The 26,885-nt window shown below is 40.1% G+C and overlaps 1 protein-coding gene across 15 annotated transcripts in view; it reads right to left on the bottom strand.

Moving 5' to 3' along the window:
* Positions 1-26,885, bottom strand: part of ptprt (protein tyrosine phosphatase receptor type T) — a 415,083-nt gene that overhangs the window by 91,879 nt on the left and 296,319 nt on the right. For 9 of the 15 annotated variants that reach the window (XM_046310949.1, XM_046310947.1, XM_046310952.1 and 6 more), the window contains exons 12-15: positions 19,953-20,226; positions 7,685-7,721; positions 5,833-5,889; positions 1,239-1,374 (exon numbers count right to left, since the gene is read on the bottom strand). In XM_046310949.1, the coding sequence (XP_046166905.1) occupies positions 1,239-1,374; positions 5,833-5,889; positions 7,685-7,721; positions 19,953-20,226 (504 nt within the window). The remainder of the gene's footprint in view (positions 1-1,238; positions 1,375-5,832; positions 5,890-7,684; positions 7,722-19,952; positions 20,227-26,885) is intronic. The other 6 variants (XM_046310957.1, XM_046310958.1, XM_046310960.1 and 3 more) reach the window with 2 other exon arrangements.

Here is a 26,885-nt window from a genome sequence, read left to right as displayed (position 1 = left end):
GATGATCCAGCAAAGCCAGGCATCTTAGGATATTGTAGCCTAAGCACTTCTCCCTCTCCTCGATCTACACTGAGTATACCAAATATTAGGAACACATTCCTAATATTGAGTTGAAAACTTTCCACAGAGATGCTGGCCCATGTTGACTTCCATGCTTCCCACAGTCGTGTCAAGCTATCATAGTTGGTATACATACTAGTTAACCCATGGCCCCATAACACTCACGGTTTCATCTACATATTGATTTGCGATTCATATATGCCCTGCTTAGGAGGCCATCTTTGTTGTTGACCTATCCACTTATTTCTGCAGAGGTTGTCTGATTTGAAATAATTGTAAAGCCTCATTGCTCATGGGTGCAACTGTATGTTGAGTCTAGGATTTCTTATTGATTTGTGTACGTACAGATTTCTGTGACTTATTCGCCATAGGATTGTATAATAAAACCATGACAACCACAGCAGCTTTTTTTCTGGAATATGTCATTAATAGGATTTTAAGTTTGAACAACATTGTAACAAGAGAAGGTTAACTATATTATATAAAAACAGTTTACGTAAAACATCTGAGCTTGTTGTAATTGTGCTCCCTCAACTTAATGGTAACACTTTATAATAACATTCATGAAGAAGCCATTCAAAATGCAATGTTTATAAATGATTAAAGAAATGATCAAATAGTATTTATCAATAGTTTATTCATTTATGAAAGTTATTATAAATTGCTGCCCTGTTTATTTCCAAGAATATTTGTGATTGTGACATACAAGTCATTTTGTCTCAGTAGCATAGCCTACTCCTACAATGACAAATGGTTGGTCATGATGTACGGTATTAAGACACTTCAAAGTTGAGGTAACTAAGGTAAACCATTTTTTTTTAAATCAAAAAATAAAAACTGTGGGTCCTAGCATAGAAAAATGGCATGGGGATGTGATTAGGGTGATTTAGGAAAACAAGAGACAGGACGGAAACAGAGATGTGATGGAAGTCAGCCAGGGTGCATGTGAACAAGACACAGAAAGCTGTGTATGTCTGTAAAGCCCCCCTAAAAACATACCTCCTTATGAGTTAGTCCCAATGGTATTTTCAGCTCAACTGAGCAGTGATCTAGTAATATTGTGCATGGGACATTTGGGTCACACTATGGTGTTACGACTGTAGTAATATAGTCCGACATATTTACGCTTACACTTGCTGCATCGGGGACACACTACGGGTTTCTCTACTGCTCTTTACCTGCGTTTGAAGGTGAGAACCACTCCCAGTAGAATGATGATGAACATGAGAATGCCCGCGATGACACCGGCCATCTTGACAGTGCTGTCCACCTGCTTTTCGGGCTCCACAGCGTCTGAGTCCTGGGTGGACGCGCCTATAAACAGGCACAGACACATCACAGAGAGGAGGAGGGAGTTTACCCTGGAGCAACCATCCTCCCACACACACACACACACACACACACACACACACACACACACACACACACACACACACACACACACACACACACACACACACACACACACACACACACACACACACACACACACACACACACACACACACACACACACACACAATATCACAAAGTCATGCATAGAAATGTCAGGATCATTATTAGTAATGAAAGGGAGACATTATTTGAGTGAAAAGGTAAAGGTGATTAGATATAGTGTTGTTGTTAAGGGTATTGGCAGACATGTTGGCTATATCCTGCCTGCTAACCTCCAAATGATAACAAGACAAAGTTCAATAAAGATTCAGTAAACTTGTGTAAGGGCGCTTCTCACACAGGACAGATGAATGGTGAAAATCAACATGCAAATAACCGACTGGAAATACACAAGTTAGAGTAAGGTCAGTTTCTCTTGCATCAAAGGACTTGTGGTTGAGTTACGTATGAGTTGTTCATTTCAACAGGCTTTGCATCTAACACAGCAGTTGCACCACAATGACACACTGAAGACATGCAGTGCACTAGTGTTGAACAAACATTGATTTCAGATGGACATGCAGGAAAATGTTAGCATGGGTTGTGACTGAAGTAGCTTGGACATACAGTGAACCACAGAGAGGGAGAGAATGTATTGGTTGAGTGAGTTAATAGTACTGCTAGCGACTCCAGCGCCTTCCACAGCTTACAAAAGTACTCTTACCTTATCAACTACAACTGCAAATCCTTGCTTTGAACAATACAAAAGACTGTGGGAATTGCACCCTTGTGTTGCGGTCTGTTTGGAAACATTAGAGTAAAACAACGTGCTGCTTCTATGTTCAACCTCTTATAGATGCTATATTTTCACTCAAGGTATTATTTTCAGGAGGTGCATTGAGGTGTTATAGAAACACATTCATTTATATTTTATTACCAAACAAACATCATCAATTAATGTTTGTAGACCTAATTAGTATATGTAGCTTATTAATCTTGACTATGTTGAAGATCAATACAAGTATGGCTCTTATTTGTGAAGGGTGCTCAGAAAAAAAGCCTTAAATAGAAAATATATATATATTTTTGAAACATAGCAACAAAGCCATTTACAATTTGATGAATGCAAACTTCCAATGACATAACGAAAAGTGACTGTTTCAAATCCAATGAAAGAACTCTTGCCGGATCTCCTGAGCTATTCCACTGTTACTGCAGAATAGCGTTGGATAGATGTACATATGCCAAAATGAATGAGCAAACTTGATAAACAATTAAGGCATGTTCAAACAAACTGGGTGTCTTATTTCTAGCCTCTCTTTTACAAATGCCTTTGTTCAAAATATCCTTTGAACCAACAGATTAAGAATATAACCTTGGCATGTTTTCGACTTCAATTTACTGATCCCTTAACACCATGTTGACACAGTTATCAATTTTACTTTAAATTGTAATTGTAATTTAAATTACATAGACCTCACCTAAAAATGTGAAATGGGTAAAATGCCCCATTCAGTTTACTGTATAGAATAAAGACCCTATTTGTGTGTAGCTGTAGAGTTTAGGGAAAGGGGGATACCTAGTCAGTTGTACAACAATACATTCAACTTAAATGTGTCTTCCGTATTTAACCCAACCCAATCACTATCTACACTGAAGTTCTATTGATACCATCTTGTCATTTATGGGGATATCTGTCATTTTAAGGAATGTCGTGTTTTTAATTCCTGCTTCAACAGTGAAGATCAAAACTTCAAGTGCAGAGTTCCCGCAAGACTTGAGTCATTTGACACCTAATCAGAACCCTTGATCCATCATCATAAAAATCATAATCTTCCCCTGATTAAATTCTCACTGTGCTTTCCTGCACACCCACAAACGTGGTGTTTCACTTTTAAAAAATATGTAAAGCCTTTTACTTTGGGCTGGGGTAAAAGTTAACTATAAAAAAGGAATTATGACTAAAACCCATGATATTAAAACGTAATCTCATTCATATATGGATGGATTGATTCCACAGACTGGGATGAGTGACACTGGTGGCAGCAGTGGGATTTGGCAGGAAACAGCGCTGCATGGGAGCTATTGTCTGGCAGACGGGGCAGCCCTGTGAGATTAGAGCAGCAAAGATAAGTGTCTCTAATGGGATTACAATCTGAGCACTGCAGCGCTGGGTCAGATGGGCTCAGATTAATGTGATTTATCGGCACTGTAAACAATGTACAATGCTAATGGTACCAAGACTAGGCCTCAGAACAAAATGTCAACACTAATGTTTGTTTAGGTCAGCAGTGCACGCAGTACTTATAGGCTTTAAAATACATTATTTGGGTTCTTTTTTTGTTTGGATAAAAAGGAAATACCATACATTTATCTGCTTTATTTACAATATATACCATAACGTATGGTCAATGTTCTATCCTGAACTGAGTGCTTGTCCTCAACAAAGAGAGTGTCACTATTATGAAACAGGCTGCTTTGAACATAAAAAGTTTGGGTGGTCCAGAAACATGACATCTACATCATTCTTTCACTAAGTAAAGCCCATTGGTACTGCGCTATAGACCTGGTCATATAGTGGAAAATAGACCAGATCCTATCATATTGTCACAAATACTCGAACAACTGTCAGACCAAAATCATACCCAATACACCAAGATCCCAGAGGTTGCTAGGTTTTGTACTGCTAAGGTCACTTCCGTATGATAATTTGGCTCACAAATATCATCCAATAGTAGCTAAAACTCAACATAAAGGGTGATTGTACTAAAAGGTAAATACAAAATAAATGCCCTTCAACAATCAATTCAACTGATTCTGTACTATTGCATTACTCATGAAATGGTCTATTCATTTGCCATAATGTCTTTATAGTCATCGTGTTCACCGAACCCTGCTATTCTTCTCCCCAGACACCAGAAAGTGATTTCCAGCAACTGTTTTCCGATTTGAGTCACGGCCATTGAACGGTTTGTCGCTGCACATCGAGGTAGATGGAAATTCATCAAAGTGTTATACGGGCAACATTTGCATAAGACAACACGAAAAGTCTACCAGGTCGGGCTGTCTACATACACAACACATTGCCAGATTTCCCTCCAAGATCTCCATACACCCAGGCAAAGCTACGATGCTAAGGAAAGCAACACCAAACACAGTGCCACAGAGCAACACAAATACAAAATGGGCAGCACCTCTAACTGAGACAACAGCATTTCCTCTGATTCAAGAGCAAGCGAACTGTACTCTGTGTTTAAGGGTTGGTGTTTTTTTTGGGGGGGGGGGGTGGAGGAGGTATTGTACCTTTTGAAGTGCACACAGCAAGCAACTTATCATAATTACATGACACTAGCAGCAAACACTCTATATACAATCTGTATGGTAAGTTTGTAAATCTGTATGGTACATCTAAATGGTAATCGACATTCACAGACAGTGTATGGATGAACAAGGTTAGAACTTGATCCCTTGTGGACTATAGCATAGATGTGTATAACATGGAGTGTATGAACATTACAACAGCACATTGATCTCCATCTAGCCAGACAGGAGAGTAGCCACCTCTCTAACTGGTATGACGTTCCATTCAGGGGTTAGCGCGCCAGCAACAGACAGTGAGTGTGGAGCATAGGCAGGGTGCAGGACAGTTGTATGGGGGATGTTTGGGTGAGTAAATGTAGACTCAACTTGGAAAGGAAGGGAGTGGGTTGACATCGTGTGTCTCGTTTTTGTATATTTTGCTCAGAGACATATTACAGCTCATCTTGAACTCATGCCTATTGTAAAGCAATGATTATACTGGCTTGCGTTCTTTGCAGTAATTCAGACCTAAAGAAGTTACATTTGAAGATAAAGTTCACATTTTGCACTCTGTGGCATAATAACAATAACTTAGTTAACGGTCTTGCTTTGCAGTTAACAATTGTTGAATAGGGCGCGTGGATGATAAACGAGTATAATAATGTTCTTGCCACTTAAGAAGAGACAAATAACAATCAATCATAGAGAGATCATGGTGAATGAAAAAATCTAAATGTTTGTCAGATCTGTGTTTAAGCCACTTTCTACCAAATGTATTGGGATTACAGATGCACATTCAATACAGTTTAAAAAGCTTAAGTCCATGAGCAAAACTACAAGACAACTATCAAACAAATCTCAGGGATTGTCAAAATAGTAACAAACAATGAAAATAATAAGAGGGACGATAACCATACATATTTGGGGCACCAAGGTACAGTAGTCTCAATGGAATCAATGATAGCCAGCTACACTTTTGTGGACCAGACATGCAAACAAATGCATTAAGATGAGGAAAGAGAGAAAATAAAAAATACAAACAAAGTAATGTATATAAAAGAACAGAAGAAAGAAATCTGGCTATGGAGCAATAATCACCTTCACTGGGGATGACAAGTATGTACGGCGTGGTATTTTGTCCCCTACCTATTACCACTAAGAACAAGGTTTAAAGTTCCCGGTTAGCATGCATGAAAGAAGAAAGAAACAAAGAAAAATTGTCTAAAAAAAAGACGCCTTCATTGTTTCAATTGAACATTAATCACAGTAGTAGGTAAAAATTCAAGTGATATTGCTATAACATTTTGAAGAAAACTATGGGCAGTATGATTATATAGATGGCTGAATATATGAATTTCAACAAGAGTCGGATAGCTTCCATTAACGGAAAATGGAAAAGTAGTAGAAGTGTTCCTAATATCATCTTCGGATCCATAAATCTATTTTAGAGGAATATTTTCGAGGTTTGATTCTCAGTGCACGTGAATGGGACATTGGAATGAAAGCATTGATATTATTAACCTTTGATTCTGACTGGAAGAAGAAAAATAGGAGATGGAGTAAAAAAATAAAAAATGTTTGAACTTTGTGGGAGTTTTGATCCAAAATTAGATCTCTAAACTTTTACAATGTCCATATTAGGACAGCTTCAATCTTAGCAACATTGCCATGGTTTATCATATAGGAAACTCAAATTCCATGTTAACAATTATGACCCCCAAATTTCCATACAGATTCTATACAGTATTTAACTATCAAATACAATCATATTGAAATAATCAAGTTGTGTATTCGTACTAGAAGAGATGAAGGGCCACAAAGTTTAAAGCATGTACTTTCCAAAGCAGTCATGCAATCAGTGTGTCAACAAGTGTAGACTCCAAACACAGTAAAGAGATCAATTCAGAATAGGAGCATGGTGAGAGAAAAGAACAGAAAAAATAGAGCCCACTGATGAGAAATATTTTACTTAGACAAAAAAAATAATGTGAAAATCAATAACTACATCAAAAGAATATTGTCTGTGCAAAATGTATGTACAGTATGTCTAAAAAGATAAACAGCAACTTAAATTAGGGAATGGGAAGAAAAGAAAACAGAATAATGAAATGGTATTCTCTGTGGGTGAACTGTTTTTTTCACCATCAATTACATTAATGGAGGTTGTCCTTCGATACTACTGATCCTAAATGTGTTCTTTTTATAAAGATGGTTTAGAGAAAATAAACGGAATGGAGAGAAAATGAAAAGCTGTGCAGAATCTTGGAGTGTATAGATCGAAAACCATGCAGGTTCAACACTGACAAGAGTTTGGGGCTTATGGTCACTTATACCTTTAAAATAGGGACAGTCTACTTCTATGCAGGTGTAGCGCTCTCAATACATACAAGTAACATTCATTGGGCCCAGTTGACTTGTTAGATATGCATCTCTCTGATTTCATTGCATTTAACAGTTTAACTAAATATGACGCTATGAGTATTTTTTTAAAGGTCCAATGCAGCCATTTTCAGTATTAAATCATTTCCGGGTAGAAAAATTAAGTACCTCACTGTGATTGTTTTAAATTAAAATGGTCAAAAAGAAACAAAAATAGGTTCTTAGTAAAGAGCAATTTCTCAAACAAGAATTTTGCTCGGACTGTCTGGGAGTGGTGGGGAAACTGTAACTTGCAGAAAGGTTTGGAACTATCCTTCTTACTGGTCTATAAAACAATTTGCCGCCCGGTGATGTCTCCATTCAGACCAAAACTCCATCCCACCACAAGCTGGAATTTCAGGAAGTCTTTTTAAACAGCTCTTACACTAAAAGAGCATTATCATAATTTTCACAGTATTATTCCAACCTCGTGTATAAAACACAATAAATGTTTATTTCTACTGCACTGGGCCTTTAATCCATGAAGTAATGTATTTCCTATGCATGGGACATATTAAAAATGTTCTCATACCTTTAGTAGCCAGTCGCACACAGTTGATTTTGGTTTCCTGAAAAGACAGAGAGAGTTATTCAATTATATTGTCCCAACACAGTGATTTCCATCACTCTCCTCATGTTCTAGTGTAGGAGTAGGCAACCCTGGTCCTGGAGTGCCGCAGGCACTTCATGTTTTTAATTTAAACGACCTGACCAGTTGTGTTGAATTTAGGCAAATCACTGATCTGATCAATTAGCTCAGTTGGTCAGGTGTGGTGCCTAGTTGGAACAAAATCCTACAGTACCTGCAGCATTCCAGGAACAGGGTTGCCTAACCCTGTTCTAGTGGATTTGGGTTTGAAATAACAAGACAGCACAAGAGAAGAATGGGAATGGGTTCAGACATTTCAGTCATAGTACTTCATACACTTCAAAAAACGATTGACCCCAAAAGCAGTGAGGGCATTTGCTCTCCAAATGGCATCTACTAGGTCAGTTGTGGTTCTCAATCTTTTTTGGTTACTGTACCCTCAATCACATTTTGAGCATACAGCCTTGTGACCTCTTTGAAGGTCTTATTCACATCGGCTGCGAAGAGCCTGATCACACAGTCGTCCAGAACAGCTGATGATCTCATGCATGTTTCAGTGTTACTTGCCTCAAAGCGAGTATATTTAGCTCATCTCATAGGCTCGTGTCCTTGGGCAGCTTTGAGCTGTGATTCCCATTGTATTTTTTAAATTTAACTAGGCAAGTCAGTTAAGAACATATTCTTATTTACAATGATGGTTTAGGAACAGTGGGTTAACTGCCTTGTTCAGGGGCAGAATGACAGATTTTTACCTTGTCAGCTCGGTTACTGGCCCAACACTCTAACCACTAGGATACCTGCCGCCCCAGAACAGATGTTGAACACTTTTTTATTTATTTTTTATTTCACCTTTATTTAACCAGGTAGGCTAGTTGAGAACAAGTTCTCATTTGCAACTGCGACCTGGCCAAGATAAAGCATACCAGTGTGAACAGACAACACAGAGTTACACATGGAGTAAACAATTAACAAGTCAATAACACAGTAGAAAAAAGGGAGAGTCTATATACAATGTGTGCAAAAGGCATGAGGAGGTAGGCGAATAATTACAATTTTGCAGATTAGCACTGGAGTGATAAATGATCAGATGGTCATGTACAGGTAGAGATATTGGTGTGCAAAAGAGCAGAAAAGTAAATAAATAAAAACAGTATAAAAACAGTATGGGAATGAGGTAGGTGAAAATGGGTGGGCTATTTACCAATAGACTATGTACAGCTGCAGCGATCGGTTAGCTGCTCAGATAGCTGATGTTTGAAGTTGGTGAGGGAGATAAAAGTCTCCAACTTCAGCGATTTTTGCAGTTCGTTCCAGTCACAGGCAGCAGAGTACTGGAACGAAAGGCGACCAAAATGAGGTGTTGGCTTTAGGGATGATCAGTGAGATACACCTGCTGGAGCACGTGCTACGGATGGGTGTTGCCATCGTGACCAGTGAACTGAGATAAGGCGGAGCTTTACCTAGCATGGACTTGTAGATGACCTGGAGCCAGTGGGTCTGGCGATGAATATGTAGCGAGGGCCAGCCGATTAGAGCATACAAGTCGCAGTGGTGGGTGGTATACGGTGCTTTAGTGACAAAACGGATGGCACTGTGATAGACTGCATTCAGTTTGCTGAGTAGAGTGTTGGAAGCCATTTTGTAGATGACATCGCCAAAGTCGAGGATCGGTAGGATAGTCAGTTTTACTAGGGTAAGCTTGGCGGCGTGAGTGAAGGAGGCTTTGTTGCGGAATAGAAAGCCGACTCTTGATTTGATTTTCGATTGGAGATGTTTGATGTGAGTCTGGAAGGAGAGTTTGCAGTTTAGCCAGACACCTAGGTACTTATAGATGTCCACATATTCAAGGTCGGAACCATCCAGGGTGGTGATGCTAGTCGGGCATGCGGGTGCAGGCAGCGATCGGTTGAAAAGCATGCATTTGGTTTTACTTGTGTTTAAGAGCAGTTGGAGGCCACGGAAGGAGTGTTGTATGGCATTGAAGCTCGTTTGGAGGTTAGGTAGCACAGTGTCCAATGACGGGCCGACAGTATATAGAATGGTGTCGTCTGCGTAGAGGTGGATCAAGGAATCGCCCGCAGCAAGAGCAACATCATTGATATATACAGAGAAAAGAGTCGGCCCGAGAATTGAACCCTGTGGCACCCCCATAGACTGCCAGAGGACCGGACAGCATGCCCTCCGATTTGACACACTGAACTCTGTCTGCAAAGTAATTGGTGAACCAGGCAAGGCAGTCATCCGAGAAACCGAGGCTACTGGGTCTGCCGATAAGAATATGGTGATTGACAGAGTCGAAGGCCTTGGCAAGGTCGATGAAGACGGCTGCACAGTACTGTCTTTTATCGATGGCGGTTATGATATCGTTTAGTACCTTGAGTGTGGCTGAGGTGCACCCGTGACCGGCTCGGAAACCAGATTGCACAACGGAGAAGGTACGGTGGGATTCGAGATGGTCAGTGACCTGTTTGTTGACTTGGTTTCGAAGACCTTAGATAGGCAGGGCAGGATGGATATAGGTCTGTAACAGTTTGGGTCCAGGGTGTCTCCCCCTTTGAAGAGGGGGATGACTGCGGCAGCTTTCCAGTCCTTGGGGATCTCAGACGATATGAAAGAGAGGTTGAACAGGCTGGTAATAGGGTTGCGACAATGGCGGCGGATAGTTTCAGAAATAGAGGGTCCAGATTGTCAAGCCCAGCTGATTTGTACGGGTCCAGGTTTTGCAGCTCTTTCAGAACATCTGCTATCTGGATTTGGGTAAAGGAGAACCTGGAGAGGCTTGGGCGAGGAGCTGCGGAGCTGTTGGCTGAGTTTGGAGTAGCCAGGCGGAAGGCATGGCCAGCCGTTGAGAAATGCTTATTGAAGTTTTCGATAATCATGGATTTATCGGTGGTGACCGTGTTACCTAGCCTCAGTGCAGTGGGCAGCTGGGAGGAGGTGGTCTTGTTCTCCATGGACTTCACAGTGTCCCAGAACTTTTTGGAGTTGGAGCTACAGGATGCAAACTTCTGCCTGAAGTAGCTGGCCTTAGCTTTCCTGACTGACTGCGTGTATTGGTTCCTGACTTCCCTGAACAGTTGCATATCACGGGGACTATTCACTAACACAGATACACATACGAAACGTGCAGCTCAATGAAACCTCATTAACAGGTCAATTGCCACGTTGGTGGCAACTACCTTTAACTTAAATCCCTGGTATTGGTGGAAACTACCATTAACTACCGTAAATCCCCTAGATTTTGAGACCGAATGATCAGGAGAACGAAATGGAGGTGAATTGTACACATTCGGTAGCTCCACGAGTCCATTTTGCACCCCTTTGATATTTTAAGCAGAAAAAGCCTATCATATTAATTGAAGTGCCCTTTAATATAGACCACATGGAAAATTAAATAAATAATTAAAAAAAATGTGAATAAAGACTTGCTAAAGTGCCAAAAATACTTTTAGGAAGGTTTTTACCAACTTAACCCCTACATTTCTTCCATCATTGTAAAGCCCTAGTTATTTTCTTGCTTTGACAAAGTAATTTCTTAAGATTATTTATTTCATGTGATTTGTGATTCTTTACGTCTGTCCCTCATTTTAAGGTCAACCCATTTTAAGGTCAACCCTGTTACATGTACTGAAATCTCACCTTTAATATGGTGATTTCAAAAGAAACAATTAACATAATCGTCAAATCAGTGTTAAAGCAGGTGACCTGTTTCTGCTCCCTTTGGTCATTTTCTTGTGTTTTGTGGTGGAAAATTGAGCGAGTCGAATATAACATGTCAACTCTATTATCCATAGATAGGCTAGAAATATTTAATTCAAAAAATGTTGTTAAGCTTACATTCAATTGCCTCTCCCCATTGCACACAACAAGCTTCCATCCCTCTGTCACAAGGAGATTTATGGTTGATTTAAGATGAAAGCCTCAACCCTGTTAATCTAATGGAACTTTATTGGCATTTATTATAGTCTTTTATTTTTAACCCCTTGAGATGGGAAAATGTTGAGCATGTGCTCTTTATGACAGAATGTTCAAATAAGTGAAATTATTATGTTAAGTTACACTACCCAAAATGTACTGCATTATATCTGTGAGCTGTTGGCTATAATACATGTGCCAAGAATAGACACATTTTCACACATTTTCTATTTAACGCAACAGTTTTTGTGACAAAACTATCTGTACGTCATCACACATCTCATTTTTATCCATAACAAGTCCGTTTGGTGGAAAATTTTAAAAGTTATCTTTATGCAGATGTTTTCATATTGGCATGGAAATCTGTCTCCAATTGGATGGAAACCTAGCTAGTGAAAGATGTCTTGTAATAGTGTAATAATGACATTTTTTCTCGTGTCTCTTTCTTGAGTTAAAAGCATCTGCTTAGGTCCAAAAAGATCCACACTCCACACAAAAGCACAGGCATATACATTGAGTGTATAAAACATTAACAGGTTGCTATAAATCACATTAAACCGTTATATAAGAGATTCTCCTAAATTTGAATTGTCTAGTCATTTATACACTGAGTGTAAGAAACATTTAGGACACCTGCTCTTTTCATGACCAGGTAAATCCAGGTGAAAGCTATTATCCCTTATTGATGCCACTTGTTCAATTCACTTCAATCAGTGTAGATGAATGGGAGCAGACAGGTTAAAAATGATTTTTAAGCCTTGAGATAATTTAGACATGGATTGTATATGTGTGCCATTCAGAGGGGGAATGAGCAAGACAAAATATTTAAGTGCCTTTAAACGGGATATGGTAGTAGGTGACAGGCGCACCAGTTTGTGTCAAAAACTGCAATGGTGCTGGGTTTTTCACGCTCAACAATTTCCCATGTGTATCATGAATGGTCAACCACCCAAAGGACATCCAGCCATCTTGACACAACTGAGCATTGGAGGGGAGCTTTCAACACCTTAACTTAACTTTCAACTGAGGCTGTTCTGTGGGCAAACGGGGGAAGGGGTTCTTAACATTTTGTACACTCAGTGATACCATAACCCAGACACTGAACTTTGGGGGAGAATTGAACTTTGGGAGGAATTGCTTATGCCTATCCACCGCAATGCCATTTCACTTCTGATATTCACATCAATTCAGCATCAGGGCACACTCAGCAGCCCTATGATTCCTGTATTTTTCTCTTTCCTTCCTCTTTCCCTTCGTCTCTGTTTCTCCTTCCTCCCCCTCTATCGCTCTCATCTCTCACTGGTGTGTAAACCTCCCACAGTCTGCCTTCACAAACCCAGCCTTGCGTGGAGCCCAGGGGAGAACAACCCATCGCCTGCCCCTTCGGCCTCAAATCATCCATCCACAGGCCTCCCACCCTATTCCAGCTCTGTGCACACGCACACATGCACCCTCTTTATCTTAATCAGACACCCAGTGTGTGTATCCCCAAACTGGGCCAGGTTTGGAGCCTGTGGGCACAGGGGTGGAATTGAAACCCCACCTCAGCATCAAGCCAGCTTATAAAAGAAAGGTGAGAATGATAGAGAGGGGAGGAAGGGGGGAGAGCAGTGGCCAAGAAGCTGATAGAAAAACCTGGAAAATAAGGGGAAATAATAGTGGCGCTTGCCTATATCATTGAGATATTCTTGTTCCATTTCTATGACACAGAGAGAGAGAGGACATTTGGAATAATCTAAGATTTTAGGTTCTAAAAGCAACTCTTAGATGATCCTGATATGGCCTGTGTAAGAATCCCTCAGAGATTAACTTCTTATAGGGCAACTCCAACACTAACATTTAGGTTGTTACTATGAAGTATTTAGTGATGCCCTACATTGTTTTAGTGCACATCTATGATTTCATGTCTATTGACTGTTTAGAATGGGCAAAACCGGAGTAGGATCCCCGAGATGACAAAAAAAAATGATGGACAGTCATTTTCAGCTGTCGATACAACCCATCTGTAGTTTTCTGATCATATTGGAACTCCATGCTACTGTATATGTTGCTCTGGTTGTCTTGGTGTAATAACATCTGTAAATATTTTAAATAGGCACTCAAAAACCTATAGAATGATATTTATGGTCAGCTTACTCCAATATTTTTCTGTTGTTCAAGGATCAAACACCCATGATTCCATTCGGCAAAACCACCATCACCAACAAAGTTGCAGCTCCCTTGGCCTTTCCAAATAGCCTACATTTTCAAAGTGAAGAAACATCTTACTTTTATTCGTTCCAATAGGCCTACAGTGTTGTTGGGTCGTTGCCTTCAACAGGTGCAAAGGCTGTATTTGGCTTTTAATGTTAAAACCACTTTATTTCAGATGCAGCAGGGTAAGCTACTTGGCTATCTAGCATTGTTAATGTTAGAATCAAAGACACAGTCTTCAAGTCATGAGAGACAGGATTCCACAGTGATTTGCCTGTACATTTCATAATAAATGTGGTTCAGGCCTACATTTTATGTGGATGGTTGCTTAGGGATAGCCCCCTTTTTATCAAATTACACCTAAAATGACAAACTAAATATAACTGCCTGTTGCTCAGGCCCTGAAGCAAGGGTATGCATATTCTTGGTACCATTTGAAAGGAAACACTTTGAATTTTGTGGAAATGTGAATTGAATGTAGGAGAATAAAACACAATAGATCTGGTAGAAGAAAATACACAAAAAAAGTTTTTTTTTCTACCACCATCTTTGAAATGCAAGAGAAAGGTCCCAGTTCTAGAAATCACTCTGGTTTTAATTCCGATGGTGTCCACAAGACGGCAGCAGTGTATGTGCAACGTTTCAGATGGATAACTTGAAGTATGAGCAAACTACATGACATTTAGTGTGAAGTCACCCAGGTACATTTGGCAAATCGTGAAGGAGACAGTTGCATTCATATTACATTTTTCTGCAAGAATATCATCAAATCGGTATACTTGAACTTTGATTGAACTTTTCCATTATTAGTAGCCATATCATAAGTTAAACATTTGCAAAATAACCCGTTTTCATAACTCTGAATATTCATATAATTTTTGTCCAAAAGGAAAAGGCACACAAGTTTCTCCCATAAAGCCCAGCTCATTGGCTATCTAGCTAGCTTTGATTGATACCGATTGGTGCTTATTTGACAAAGATCAAATGAAGACCGACTGTGTCATCAAATTTTGTGTCCTATAGGATATACTACACCCCTAATGATATAGTGATGTCTGGTTACGTTCTAGGATCTCTGAGGAATACATACGACTGTGATTTGACTGGTTGAAACTATGTTTAGGGTTAGATTTTCACAGATTCCTTTCTTTGCAAATTGAACAAGTGATAATACAAAATCAATTGTGCATGCTACATGGACCTTTTCAGGATTTTAAAAAGGATTTTATCTAACAAAACAACAATTCATGTTATCTCTGGGACCCTTTGGATGATAAATCAGAGCAAGATTTCAGAATGTAAGTACATATTTCACCTTCTGAGGTGAATTTATCAAACCTATCGATGTGAAAAAAGTGTTTTGTTGTAAGGAGCTCTCCTCAAACACTAGCATGGCATTTTCTCGCAGCAATAGCTAATGTAAATTGGACAGTGCAGTTATATTAACAAGAATGTAAGCTTTCAGCTGATGTGACACTAAAATGTACCAACATTTGTTGTTTCTCTAAAATCTGCATTTGTGACTCAAGGAGCTGCATGATTTACAACGGTCCCATTGACGGAATGCCGATCCTTAAGACAGTCGCTAAGCTTAAAACTTGGCTCTTATTGTTGCAAACATTATTATTATTTTTACAGCTGTAGCAGTCGGGCTAGCTAGCTAGCATGTTAGCTAACCAACAGATACTGTAACTTAAGTCTAGCATTCATTAGCATCTAAATTTGAATTATTTTTGTGAAATGCATTTGATTGGTGACAATGCCATTAACATGTATACAGCATGATATTGATGCAAGCATTATAATATGATTACAATCGTAATGTAAATTGCACTTATAACTTATGACAAGCTTCATCTGGGCTTGCTAGCCAGCTAAGAGAACTGCAGACTGGGCAGTGCATTGCATCCTGGGAGGTGAAATGCACCCTGGGAAATGTAGTATACTGTCAACGAGGGTCATGCAGATGCTTCAAAAATGACAAAAATGACTAAGTGTAGTATGACTAAAATATCTTACAGTAGTGCATATTTAACAGAGAGACAGAGCACCTTTTTCTCAATTTAATGTTACTCTCCATATAACTCTACATTAATTGTGATATCAACTTGCTGTGTTTATTCCCTCTAATTTACAATGGCTGATAAGTTATCATGAACGTTTTTATGAACCACCTCCCTTGAGTGTTAGTTGGCTGAGGAACACAATAACAGAAGAAGGAGCAATCAAAAAAAAAAGTGTCACCAATGTCACCCGAGTTCTAGGGCATTCTTGATAAGCATGCCCTCCATTTCAAAGCACCTGGCCAACCATCGAAAAAATGTTACGAAAGCCAGAGGAGAATTCCCCATTCACCATCGCTAACCTGTTTGACAAAACTTTTTATGCATGGCCTAGACCTGAAAGGAGGCAGCCATATGCAAAAGCTTTTTCACTGGGATGTTAATTAGCAAGCCACAACAGTATGAAGTAGTAATGTTAATAAAGTAGCGTTCATTTATAGTCTTTTCCTGGAACGTTTTTTACAGGCGGTTGTTTACATGCTGCTTGGCTGAGTTGCAGATGCAGGTCTCTAGTTGAAAGAAATCTTGTGGCTAAGAGCGCTAGCCTGAGCTGAATACCAAGTCCCTGTGGTGCAGCTGGTTGAACCGCTGTAGGAGACACAGACATCCATGGTGTCCTAGAGAGCTCACATCACCAGTCTGTCTAAATTGTGGTCCGACATGTCCTAATTTAGCCTGCAGTGAAGCTACATTTGGTATACTGATTGATGTATTGAAATTACCTGATAATTACACCTTGTCCCTAAACATCTGAACAAAAACAAGAGACAGAATAAAATAAAATAAATAAGTTGACTAGCGACAACAATTGGAATCTAAAAGATACCCACCATGAGCACCCACTAAATTTGCCCAAAAGGTAAACAAAAGAAAAACCCACACCAAATTTAATGACAGGAAACAAACCAAAATGGTGGCACAAAACAAAATCTGATACAGGATAGTTTGTCTAAAAATCTAAATAGGAAGCACGAGCTAAAGGTGTTAACCCTCTACATCTATCAAGACACTGGAGCACTGACCCAGCCACTCTTAAATAGCACCTGGACCAGCAATGGTGAAACATCTTCCCACTAACGAGATGGTAACCAGCATAGGTGACTAAACGAGGTGACACCCATCGGTCTGTAAGTGCTAACGAGCTATACGTGTTAAGTCCAACCTCAAAACACACATGGAAAAAACAAAACTTGTAATAGGAGAGAGATTATTGAGATGTTGCTTTATCTGTTTTTTTTCTTTTTCAAACCAGGCTTGCTGTTAACTGTACCTCAGCATTGTCAAAGCCAACACTTCTAGATGTTGGGCAAAAGGACAAAAAATGTTTTAATTTGCTCCCTGGTGGTTGGTACCACAGGAAATGCAGTAGGTGTGTTGTCTCCTAGTTGTCAAGCCTCAACATCACATTCTGGGGGGAAACAACTGCCACAAATATGACCAGTCAGTCAATATGGCCGCCCTCCTCGCCACTGCTGTGTAGGGCATCAAATCAAATGTTATTTGTCACATTCAACAACCGGCCTAGACAAACAGTGAAACGCTTACTTCTGGGTCCTTTTCCAACAATGCAGAGTTAAAGTCTGGTCACTGCGGCTGGTCTCAAGAAAGGAGCCTGGGGGAGGAGGGTTGTTTCGAGTGCAATTGGCAGTGCCAGGAGAGATGGAGCCTGCAGTTGGCACCAGCATGGGCTGAGGTATCAGCTGGCAGCTCGTCTGTACTGGGGGACAGAGCGTCCCTCTACCCATCTCTCTCTCTCTCTTCCACTGTCTCTCCCACTCTCTTTCTCTCTCTCCTACTACGTTTCTCACTTTCTCCCTCCTTCCCTCTTTCCCTGTCCAGACTTAGACTCTCCTCCCTAAGGCAATGCCATTTTTGTTGGGGAGCTTGGGTGGCATCACATAGCTTTGGAAAAGCCCGCTCTGGCTCATTTGATGTGTACTCTTTCTAACTGGCACAGTGGAAGGATGAAAGAATGGCATCTACAGGATGCCACCCATGAAAGAAGACTTGATGAGCAAACTAGGGGCTGCCATCATGCACAACTCAATCTCATTGGTATTCCAAGCTGTAGTAGAGGGTAAGGGAAAATGCACAGTACTGTCAGTATGTACATTACGCAGTCTCTTAAAAGATGGAGAGTATAAGTGAGCAACAGTAATCAACATGTTTACACTGAGCATTTGCATTTGTAACACTGGCTAAATGGAAAAAAACATCAATGAAATAATGATGGGCTGCCGTACCTTGAAGCCACAGAGTGACAGTTAAGCTTGATGTAAAGCTAAAAAAATCTGTTCTCTAACCTGAATTTAATGGGGCAAAGTATAATGGAAAATAGTCACATACTCGTCCCTCTAGAGGTTTCGACAGAGTAACAAATTACTGAACAAGAGAGGTGGAATAAATGCCTTATCTTTGATGGCAGGTCTAAACTACCAAGCAAAATCCATATTTTATGCATTACTTTTTATTTATTTATCTGGGTCATGGTCTAATGTTGTTTTGAGTGTTTTCTCACTGAGTCTGAAATTGAATTGACTGATATCCAATCAAATCATGAAGCCGATGTGACCAACGCTCAGGCAAGCTAAACTGCATTCTGGGAAAACTTGAGCGTTGGGAAGGTGCTGCTTGTAACGCCAGCTGATGCCCCCGCCAAACAAAGTCGCAGAGGTGGAAAATGATTTAACAGTCCTCTGGTCTTAACCTATTTTGAAATCAATTTTATAGTCAAATTTGGTTTTTCGATTAAAAAGAGCTGGAGAGCCATACATATTTGCATGCTGTCTACAAAGAAGAACAGTCAGGATTTTGACATCCCTTTTGCCATTTTACTGTACATTCACTAGACTGACAGGTATGTATTATGTTAGGTCTGTTCTAGACACAGGAGCCTGCTGTGGGGAGGACGGCTCGTAATAATGGACGGAAAGGACCAAATGGAATGGCTTCACCCACCTGAAAACCATGTGTTTGATGTATTTGTTGCCATTTCACTTATTCTGCTCCAGTCAATAGAACGAGCCCATACTCCCCAATTAAGGTGCAACAAACCTCCAGTGGTACTAGATCATATACTGAGTGTACAAAACATTATGAACACATGCTCTTTCCATGACATAGACTGACCAGGTGACAGCTATGATCCCTTATTGATGTCACTTATGTTTTCTTGAGGCAGATTTTAGAATATTCACATGAAAATCTGTCGCCAATTGGATGGAAACCGAGTTAGTGAAAGACGTTTGAGTGTAATAATGAACATTATTCTTTGTCAGCCCCTTTATGAGTGCACTTTAAGTGCCATTGAACGGGGTATGGTAGTAGGTGTCAAGAACTGCACCACTGCTGGGTTTTCAACAGTTTCCTGTGTGCATCAAGAATGGTCCACCACCCCAAGGACATCCAGCCATCTTGACACAACTGTGGGAAGCATTGGAGTCAACATGGGCCAACATCCCTGTGGAATGCTTTCGACACCTTGTAGAGTCCATGCCCCAACGAATTGAGGCTGTTCTGAGGGCAACTCAATATTAGGTACATTCAGTGTATATCATCTTAGTAGTATTTAAAAACAGAACTAGAGTGTGCATGCACCCCGTAGTAAATTACACCTTTAAAGACTGAAATTGATATGATTCAAGATAGCATGAAAAAATGCGGTCTTTCAAGATTCAGCACAAAAGGTGAGTAATACTAAAAGGTTGAACATTTGTATTCGGGGTGTCATGATACCATTATCACAATACTACAATACAAAATTTCTCATGTCAAAAAGAAAGTCACGGCGCAGACTAAACTCTGTCGTATAAAAACCTGTTTTATGTCAAATATGGTGTGTTATAAATGGGAAAAGGACCCCAAATGACAAGACTCGTTTTCCTCAAGAAATTAAGCTGTTTCATGTTTTATTTACTTGTCATGAAAGTTCTGAGTATCATGATTATAAGTATCGTGACAACCCTAATCTGCATTTAGACATACAACAGTGAGGGACATTGAACAGTGATGGACCTTGAAAAGATTGTATGACTACTCACCCCATTGGCTTTGCTCAGGGCTTGGAAGTAAATGCTGTAGCTTTTGGCTGGTGAGAGAGGGGGGTTCCAGTAGCCATTGTAGGTCTTGTTGTCACCTACGCTGAAAGGCTGCACCACAGTCAGGTATGTAGGCGGGAGCTCCGCTGCAAAGTAGTGGGGCAAGTCCAAGATGGAGGCATTCTTGAAGCTGACCGGGACAGAGAAGCACTCCAGCACGTCGGCCGCCCGCCGCACCTTCTGCTTTCGTTCCTCTTTCACAACCAGCTGATAGACACTGGAGAGAGAGCAGAGGGCAAAGGTGCTCATCAGAGGGCTCACCAGGGGCTCTATTTATCAAGCGTCTCAGAGTAGTAGTGCCGATCACAATGAATAAGATTACATGGACACCTGATCCTGTATCATCACTCCAACTCTGCGATGCTTGATACATAACGGCATCAACTCAACACTGGGTTTCCAGAAATGGCTTCAATGTTCATTTAAAAATGTATTCATAAAAATGATTACATTTAATAAGGAACCACCTAATGTGTGACTATAGCCATACTGTTGTATATACAGTATGGGTTTGTAGTTTGTGTCAGGTCAGTTCAAAGTTTCATACAAAGTATTTCTGAGCAGAGGCAGGAGTGTTACTGCTGCTCTGTCTTAACCAGCCAATGAACAATTCATACCACTCCAAATTGACCACATTACCATTTTCCAGCAATAGTTTTGCTTTATGAATCGTACGCTAATATCTCCAGCGTGAACTACATCACCTACTGAAGAATCAGACATTTAAAAAAAGACATCATCATTTAAAAAAAGACTCTGTGGAAAACTATGTACTATTTTAATTTAGAACAGAAACAAAGGCAAGTTGAGAACATGTTCTGATTTACAACTGCGGCCTGGCCAAGATAAAGCAAAGCAGTGTGACACAAACAACAGAGTTACACATGGGATAAACAAATGTACAGTCAATAACACAACAGAAAAATATATATACTGTGTGTGCAAATGGAGGTATGACAATAAATAGGCCAAAGTGGTGAAATAATTACAACTTAGCAATTAAATACTGGAGTGATAGATGTGCAGAAGATGAATGTGCAAGTAGAGATACTGGGGTGCAAAGGAGCAAAAAAATAAATAACAAAATGGGGATGAGATAGTTGGGTGGGCTATTTACAGATGGGCTGTGTACAGGTGCAATGACCTGCTCTGACAGCTGATGCTTAAAGTTAGCGAGGGAGATATAAGACTACAGCTTCAGTGATTTTTGCAATTTGTTCTAGTCATTGGCAGCAGAGAACTGGAAGGTAAGGCGGCCAAAGGAGGGTTTGGCTTGGGGATGACCAGTGAAATATACAGTTGCAGCCGGAAGTTTACATACATACCTCACAATTCCTGACATTCAATCCTAGTAAAACGCCCTGTCTTAGGTCAGTTAGGATCACCACTTTATTTTATGAACGTGAAATGTCAGAATAATAATAGAGAGAATGATTTATTTCAGGTTTTATTTCTTTCATCACATTCCCAGTGGGTCAAAAGATTACATAAACTCAATTAGTAGTTGGTAGCATTGCCTTTGTTTCACTTGGGTCAAACGTTTCAGGTAGCCTTCCACAAGCTTCCCACAATAAGATGTGTGAACGTTGGCCCATTCTTCCTGACAAAGCTGGTGTAACTAGGTCAGCTTTGTTGGCCTCCTTGCTCGCACATGCTTTTTCAGTTCTGCCCACAAAATCTCTATAGGATTGAGGTCAGGGCTTTGTGATGGCCACTCCAATACCTTGACTTTGTTGTCCTTCAGCCATTTTGCCACAACTTTGGAAGTATGCATCCGGTCATTGTCTATTTGGAAGACCCATTTGCGACCAAGCTTTAACCATCCTGACTGATGTCTTGAGATGTTGTTTCAATATATCCATATACTTTTCCTCCATCATGATGCGATCTATTTTGTGAAGTGCACCAGTCCCTCCTGCAGCAAAGCACCCCCACGACATGATGCTGCCACCCCCGTGCTTCAGGGATGGGATGGTGTTCTTCAGCTTGCAAGCCTCCTCCTTTTTCCTCCAAACATAACAATGGTCATTATGGCCAAACAGTTCTATTTTAGTTTCATCAGACCAGATGACATTTCTCCAAAAAGTACAATCTTTGTCCCCATGTGCATTTGCAAACCGTTCTCTGGCTTTTTATGGCAGTTTTGTAGCAGTGGCTTCTTCCTTGCTGAGCGGCCTTTCAGGTTATGTCGATATAGGACTCGTTCTACTGTGGGTATAGATATTTTTGTACCTGTTTCCTCCACCATCTTCACAAGGTCCTTTGCTGTTGTTCTGGGATTTATTTGCATCTTTCGCACCAAAGTACATTCATCTCTAGGACACAGAACGTGTCTCCTTATTGAGCGGTATGACGGCTGCGTGGTCCCATGGTGTTTACATTTGCGTACTATTGTTTGTATAGATGAACGTGGTACCTTCAGGCGTTTAGAAATTGCTCCCAAGGATGAACCAGACTTGTGGAGGTCTACAATTATTTTTCTGAGGCCTTGTCTGATTTCTTTTAGTTTTCACATGATGTCAAGCAAAGAGGCACTGAGTTTGATGGTGGGCCTTGAAATACATCCACAGGTACACCTCCAACTGACTGTGTCAATTAGCCTATCAGAAGCTTCTAAAGCCATGACATAATTTTCTGGACATTTCCAAGCTGTTTCACTTCTTTGGGATAGGGGGCAGCATATTCACTTTTGGATGAATAGAGTGCCCAGAATGAACTGCCTCCTACTCTGTCCCAGATGCTAATATATGCATATTATTAGTATTATTGGATAGAAAACACTCTAAAACTGTTTGAATGATGTCTGAGAGTATAACAGAACTCATATGGCTGGCAAAACCTAAGAAAAAATCCAAACAGGAAGTGGGAAATCTGAGGTTTGTAGTTTTTGAACTCACCCCTATTGAATACACAGTGGGATATTGGTTATGTTGCACTTCCTACGGCTTCCGCTAGATGTCAACCGTCTTTAGAACGTTGTTTCGGGCTTCTCATGTGATGTGGGACCGGATGGGAGCTCTTTGAGTCAGTGGTCTGCCTACAGCCTCGTTCTCAGTCATGCGCGTTCACTTGAGAGGTAGCTGTCGTTCCATTGCTTTTCAACAGACAATGGAATTCTCTGGTTGGAATATTATTGAACTTTTATGATAAAAACATCCTAAAGATTGATTCTATACTTAGTTTGACAAGTTTCTTCGACCTGTAATATAACTTTTTGAACGTTTCGTCCGAATGGACCAGATCGCTCATTTGGATTTGTTTACCAAACGCCCTAACAAATGAAGCTATTGGACATAAATGGACATAAATTATGGACATTATCGAACAAAACAAGCATTTATTGTGGAACTGCGATTCCTGGGAGTGCATTCTGATGAAGATCATCAAAGGTAAGTGAATATTTATAATGCTATTTATGAATAATGTTTTATGGCGGATATTTCTCTGGCTGGTTTGGGCTCTGAGCGCCATTCTCAGATGCTTTTTCCGTAAAGTTCTTTTGAAATGTGACACAGCGGTTACATTAAGGAGAAGTGTATCTATATTTCCATGTCTAAAAATGGTATTTTCATCAACATTTATAATGAGTATTTCTGTGAATTCTTGTGGCTCTCTGTAATATCACTCCATGTTTTGGAACTACTGAACATAACACGCCAATGTAAATTAAGATTTTATGATATAAATATGAACTTAACCGAACAAAATATACATGTATTGTGTAACACAAAGTCCTATGAGTGTCGTCTGATGACGATCATCAAAGGTTAGTGATTAATTTTATCTCTATTTGTGCTTTTTGTGACTCCTCTCGTTAACTGGAAAAATGGCTGGGTTTTTCTGTGAGTTGGTGGTGACTTAACATAATCAGTTGTGGAGCTTTCGCTGTAAAGCATTTTTGAAATCAGACACTGTGGCTGGATTAATGAGAATGTTATCTTTAAAATGGTGCCTAATACTTGTATGTTTGAGAATTTTGATATATGAGATTTCTGTTGATTTGTTTTTGGCACCCTGCAATTTCATTGGCTGTTGGCGAGGGGTTCCGCTAGTGGAACGGGGTTCCGACAGGTTAACCTCTTGGTGTTAGGGGGCAGTATTTTCATTTTTGGAAAAAAATTGTGATGTTTATGGGACATATAGGAGTGCCAACAAAGAAGCTCGTCAAAGGTAATGAATGTTTTATATTTTATTTCTGCATTTTGGGTAGCGCCGGCTACCGCAAAATTGGTTGTTTAGGTGACGTTGCGGTATTTAGGGGGGTGCATGCTATCAGATAATAGCTTCTCATGCTTTCGCCGAAAAGCATTTTACAAATCTGACTTGGTGGCTGGATTCACAACGAGTGTAGCTTTAATTCAGTACCTTGCATGTGTGTTTTAATGAAAGTTTGAGTTTTATCAAAAACTATAGGTGGCGCTCTAAAATTTCCGCTGATTTGGTTCCACCACAGGAACACTCCTCCATAAGAAGTTTTGTCAGGAAAAGGATGCTAGAATATGCATATAATTGACAGCTTTGGATAGAAAACACTAACGTTTCCAAAACTGTAAAGATGATGTTGCAGGCGAAAGCCTGAGAAAAATCCAATCCGGAAGTGCACCAGGTTTTGAAAGCGCTGCGTTCCAATGACTCCCTATTCAGCTGCGAATGTACCATCAACGAGCTTATGCTTTCTACATATTCCCCAAGGTGTCTACAGCATTGTGGCGTAGTTTTACGCATTTCTGTTGAAGAATAGCCATAGGCGGCCACATTACGTAAGTGGTCACATGGTGGCTCCGAGAGAGATTCTCTCATAAAATACAGAGATAGCCATTATTCCAATCGGTCCTAGTGAAAAATGAATTGTCCCGGCAGATATATTATCGAATAGATATTAGAAAAACACCTTGAGAATGGATTCTAAACAACGTTTGCCATGTTTCCGTCGATATTATGGAACTAATTTGAAATATTTTTCGGCGTTGTGGTGACTGCAATTTCCGGGCGATTTCTCAGCCAAACGTGAAGAACAAACGGAGCTATTTCGCCTCAAAATTGGCTGTCTACCTGGGAGTCTCGTGAGTGAAAACATCCGAAGTTCATCAAAGTTAAATGATTTAATTTGATTGCTTTTCTGATTTCCGTGACAAGGTTGCCTGCTGCTAGCAAGGCATAATGCTATGCTAGGCTATGATAAACTTACACTAATGCTTGTCTAGCCGTTGGCTGTAAAGCATATTTTGAAAATCTGAGATGACAGGGTGATGATTAACAAAAGGCTAAACTGTGTTCCAATATATTTCACTTGTGATTTTCATGAATAGGAATATTTTCTAGGAAGATTTATATCCGTTGCGTTATGCTAATTAGTGTCAGATGATGACAACGGTCCCGTTCACGGGATGGGGTGTCACTACAGGTAAAAGGCACAGTCAACTTAGTGTATTTAAACTTCTGATCCACTGGAATTATGAATTGTGATACAGTGAATTATAATTGACATAATCTGTCTGTAAACAATTGTTGAACAAATTAGATGTCCTACCCGACTAGTCAAAACCATAGTTTGTTTGCAAGAAATTTGTGGAGTGGTTGAAAAACGAGTTTTAATGACTCCAACCTAAGTGTATGTAAACTTCCGACTTCAACTGTACCTGCTGGAGCGTGTGCTACGGGCGGGTGCTGCTATGGTGAACAGTGAGCTGAGATAAGGCAGGGCTTTCCCTAGCATAGACTTATAGATGACCTTGAGCCAGTGGGTTTGGCGATGAATATGAAGCGAGGAACAGCCAACAAGAGCATACAGGTCGCAATGGTGGGTAGTATATGGGCTTTGGTGACAAAAAGGATGGCACTGTGATAGACAATACAGAGGAAGGTAATTTTATTTTTTATTTAACCTTTATTTAACTAGGCAAGTCAGTTAAGAACAAATTCTTATTTACAATGACTGCCTGCCCCGGCCAAACCTGGAAGACGCTGAGCCAATTGTGCGCCACCCTATGGGACTCCAAATCACGTCCGGATGTGATACAGCCTGGATGAGAGGGTGCGTTGCTGCGCCGGGGTTCATGATTGGATAAGGAGTTCTTTTGAGCCGTTGGAAGCTATAGTGGTTGTCCGCAATTACGTCCAGCTATGCCAAGAACACACTTCACAATTATGTGCAATTAGGGAAATGTATGTTTCTGTAAAGACTAGGGCAAATTATCCCAGCCTCTAATTTGGAATCTTTCATATGGGATAATTGCTGATGACCAAAGGAGAGTGCACTTTTGTCTTCTCTGACAGCAAATATCTAATTCAAGCTAATGGCTTTCAGACACCAAACAAGTGCGTTGGAAAAATGGCTTGTTTGCGTCTGTGTGTGCAGGATGGACATAACAACATGATGTCTGATGTCGTGACCTTTTTTGTAAACATTAAACATTTTCATGAACCCCGTACACTCGTGGAAATTGGCCTATATGGATGAGGCCAAATTTAAATGTTTCTAACAGAAGAACTATAAAAAGCGAATGCATGACCATAGCAGCAATTGAAAGAGAACACTGGAGATTCTCAGGAAATTATCAGGCCAAAGACGAGGACACAACAGTTCACCTGAAACAAGACTGAATCCAAACATTAAACTGTTGATTTTATGTATATTTTACATTATCAGTAACAAAATCAGAAAAAAATTGTCAATAACAAAATCAGAAAATAATCTGGATATATTCAGTAACATAATAAGAATATTCATTGACTTTTTGGATTGGGTGCAGAAAAAAGTATTATAAGGGTTTGAGTGAGAAGTCGAACTGGTGTCTCCCATTGGCCACCCACCTCTCCAAAGTGTGCACAGTTCCTAAGTAATTCCAATGCACTTTTACGACTCAAGGAAAGAGC

This window comes from Oncorhynchus gorbuscha, linkage group LG18 (assembly GCF_021184085.1).
Source record: "Oncorhynchus gorbuscha isolate QuinsamMale2020 ecotype Even-year linkage group LG18, OgorEven_v1.0, whole genome shotgun sequence".
Taxonomy (NCBI): Eukaryota; Metazoa; Chordata; class Actinopteri; order Salmoniformes; family Salmonidae; genus Oncorhynchus; species Oncorhynchus gorbuscha.
The sequence above is the reverse complement of the archived record's forward strand: the minus strand, read 5'-3'. Positions and strand labels throughout refer to the sequence as shown.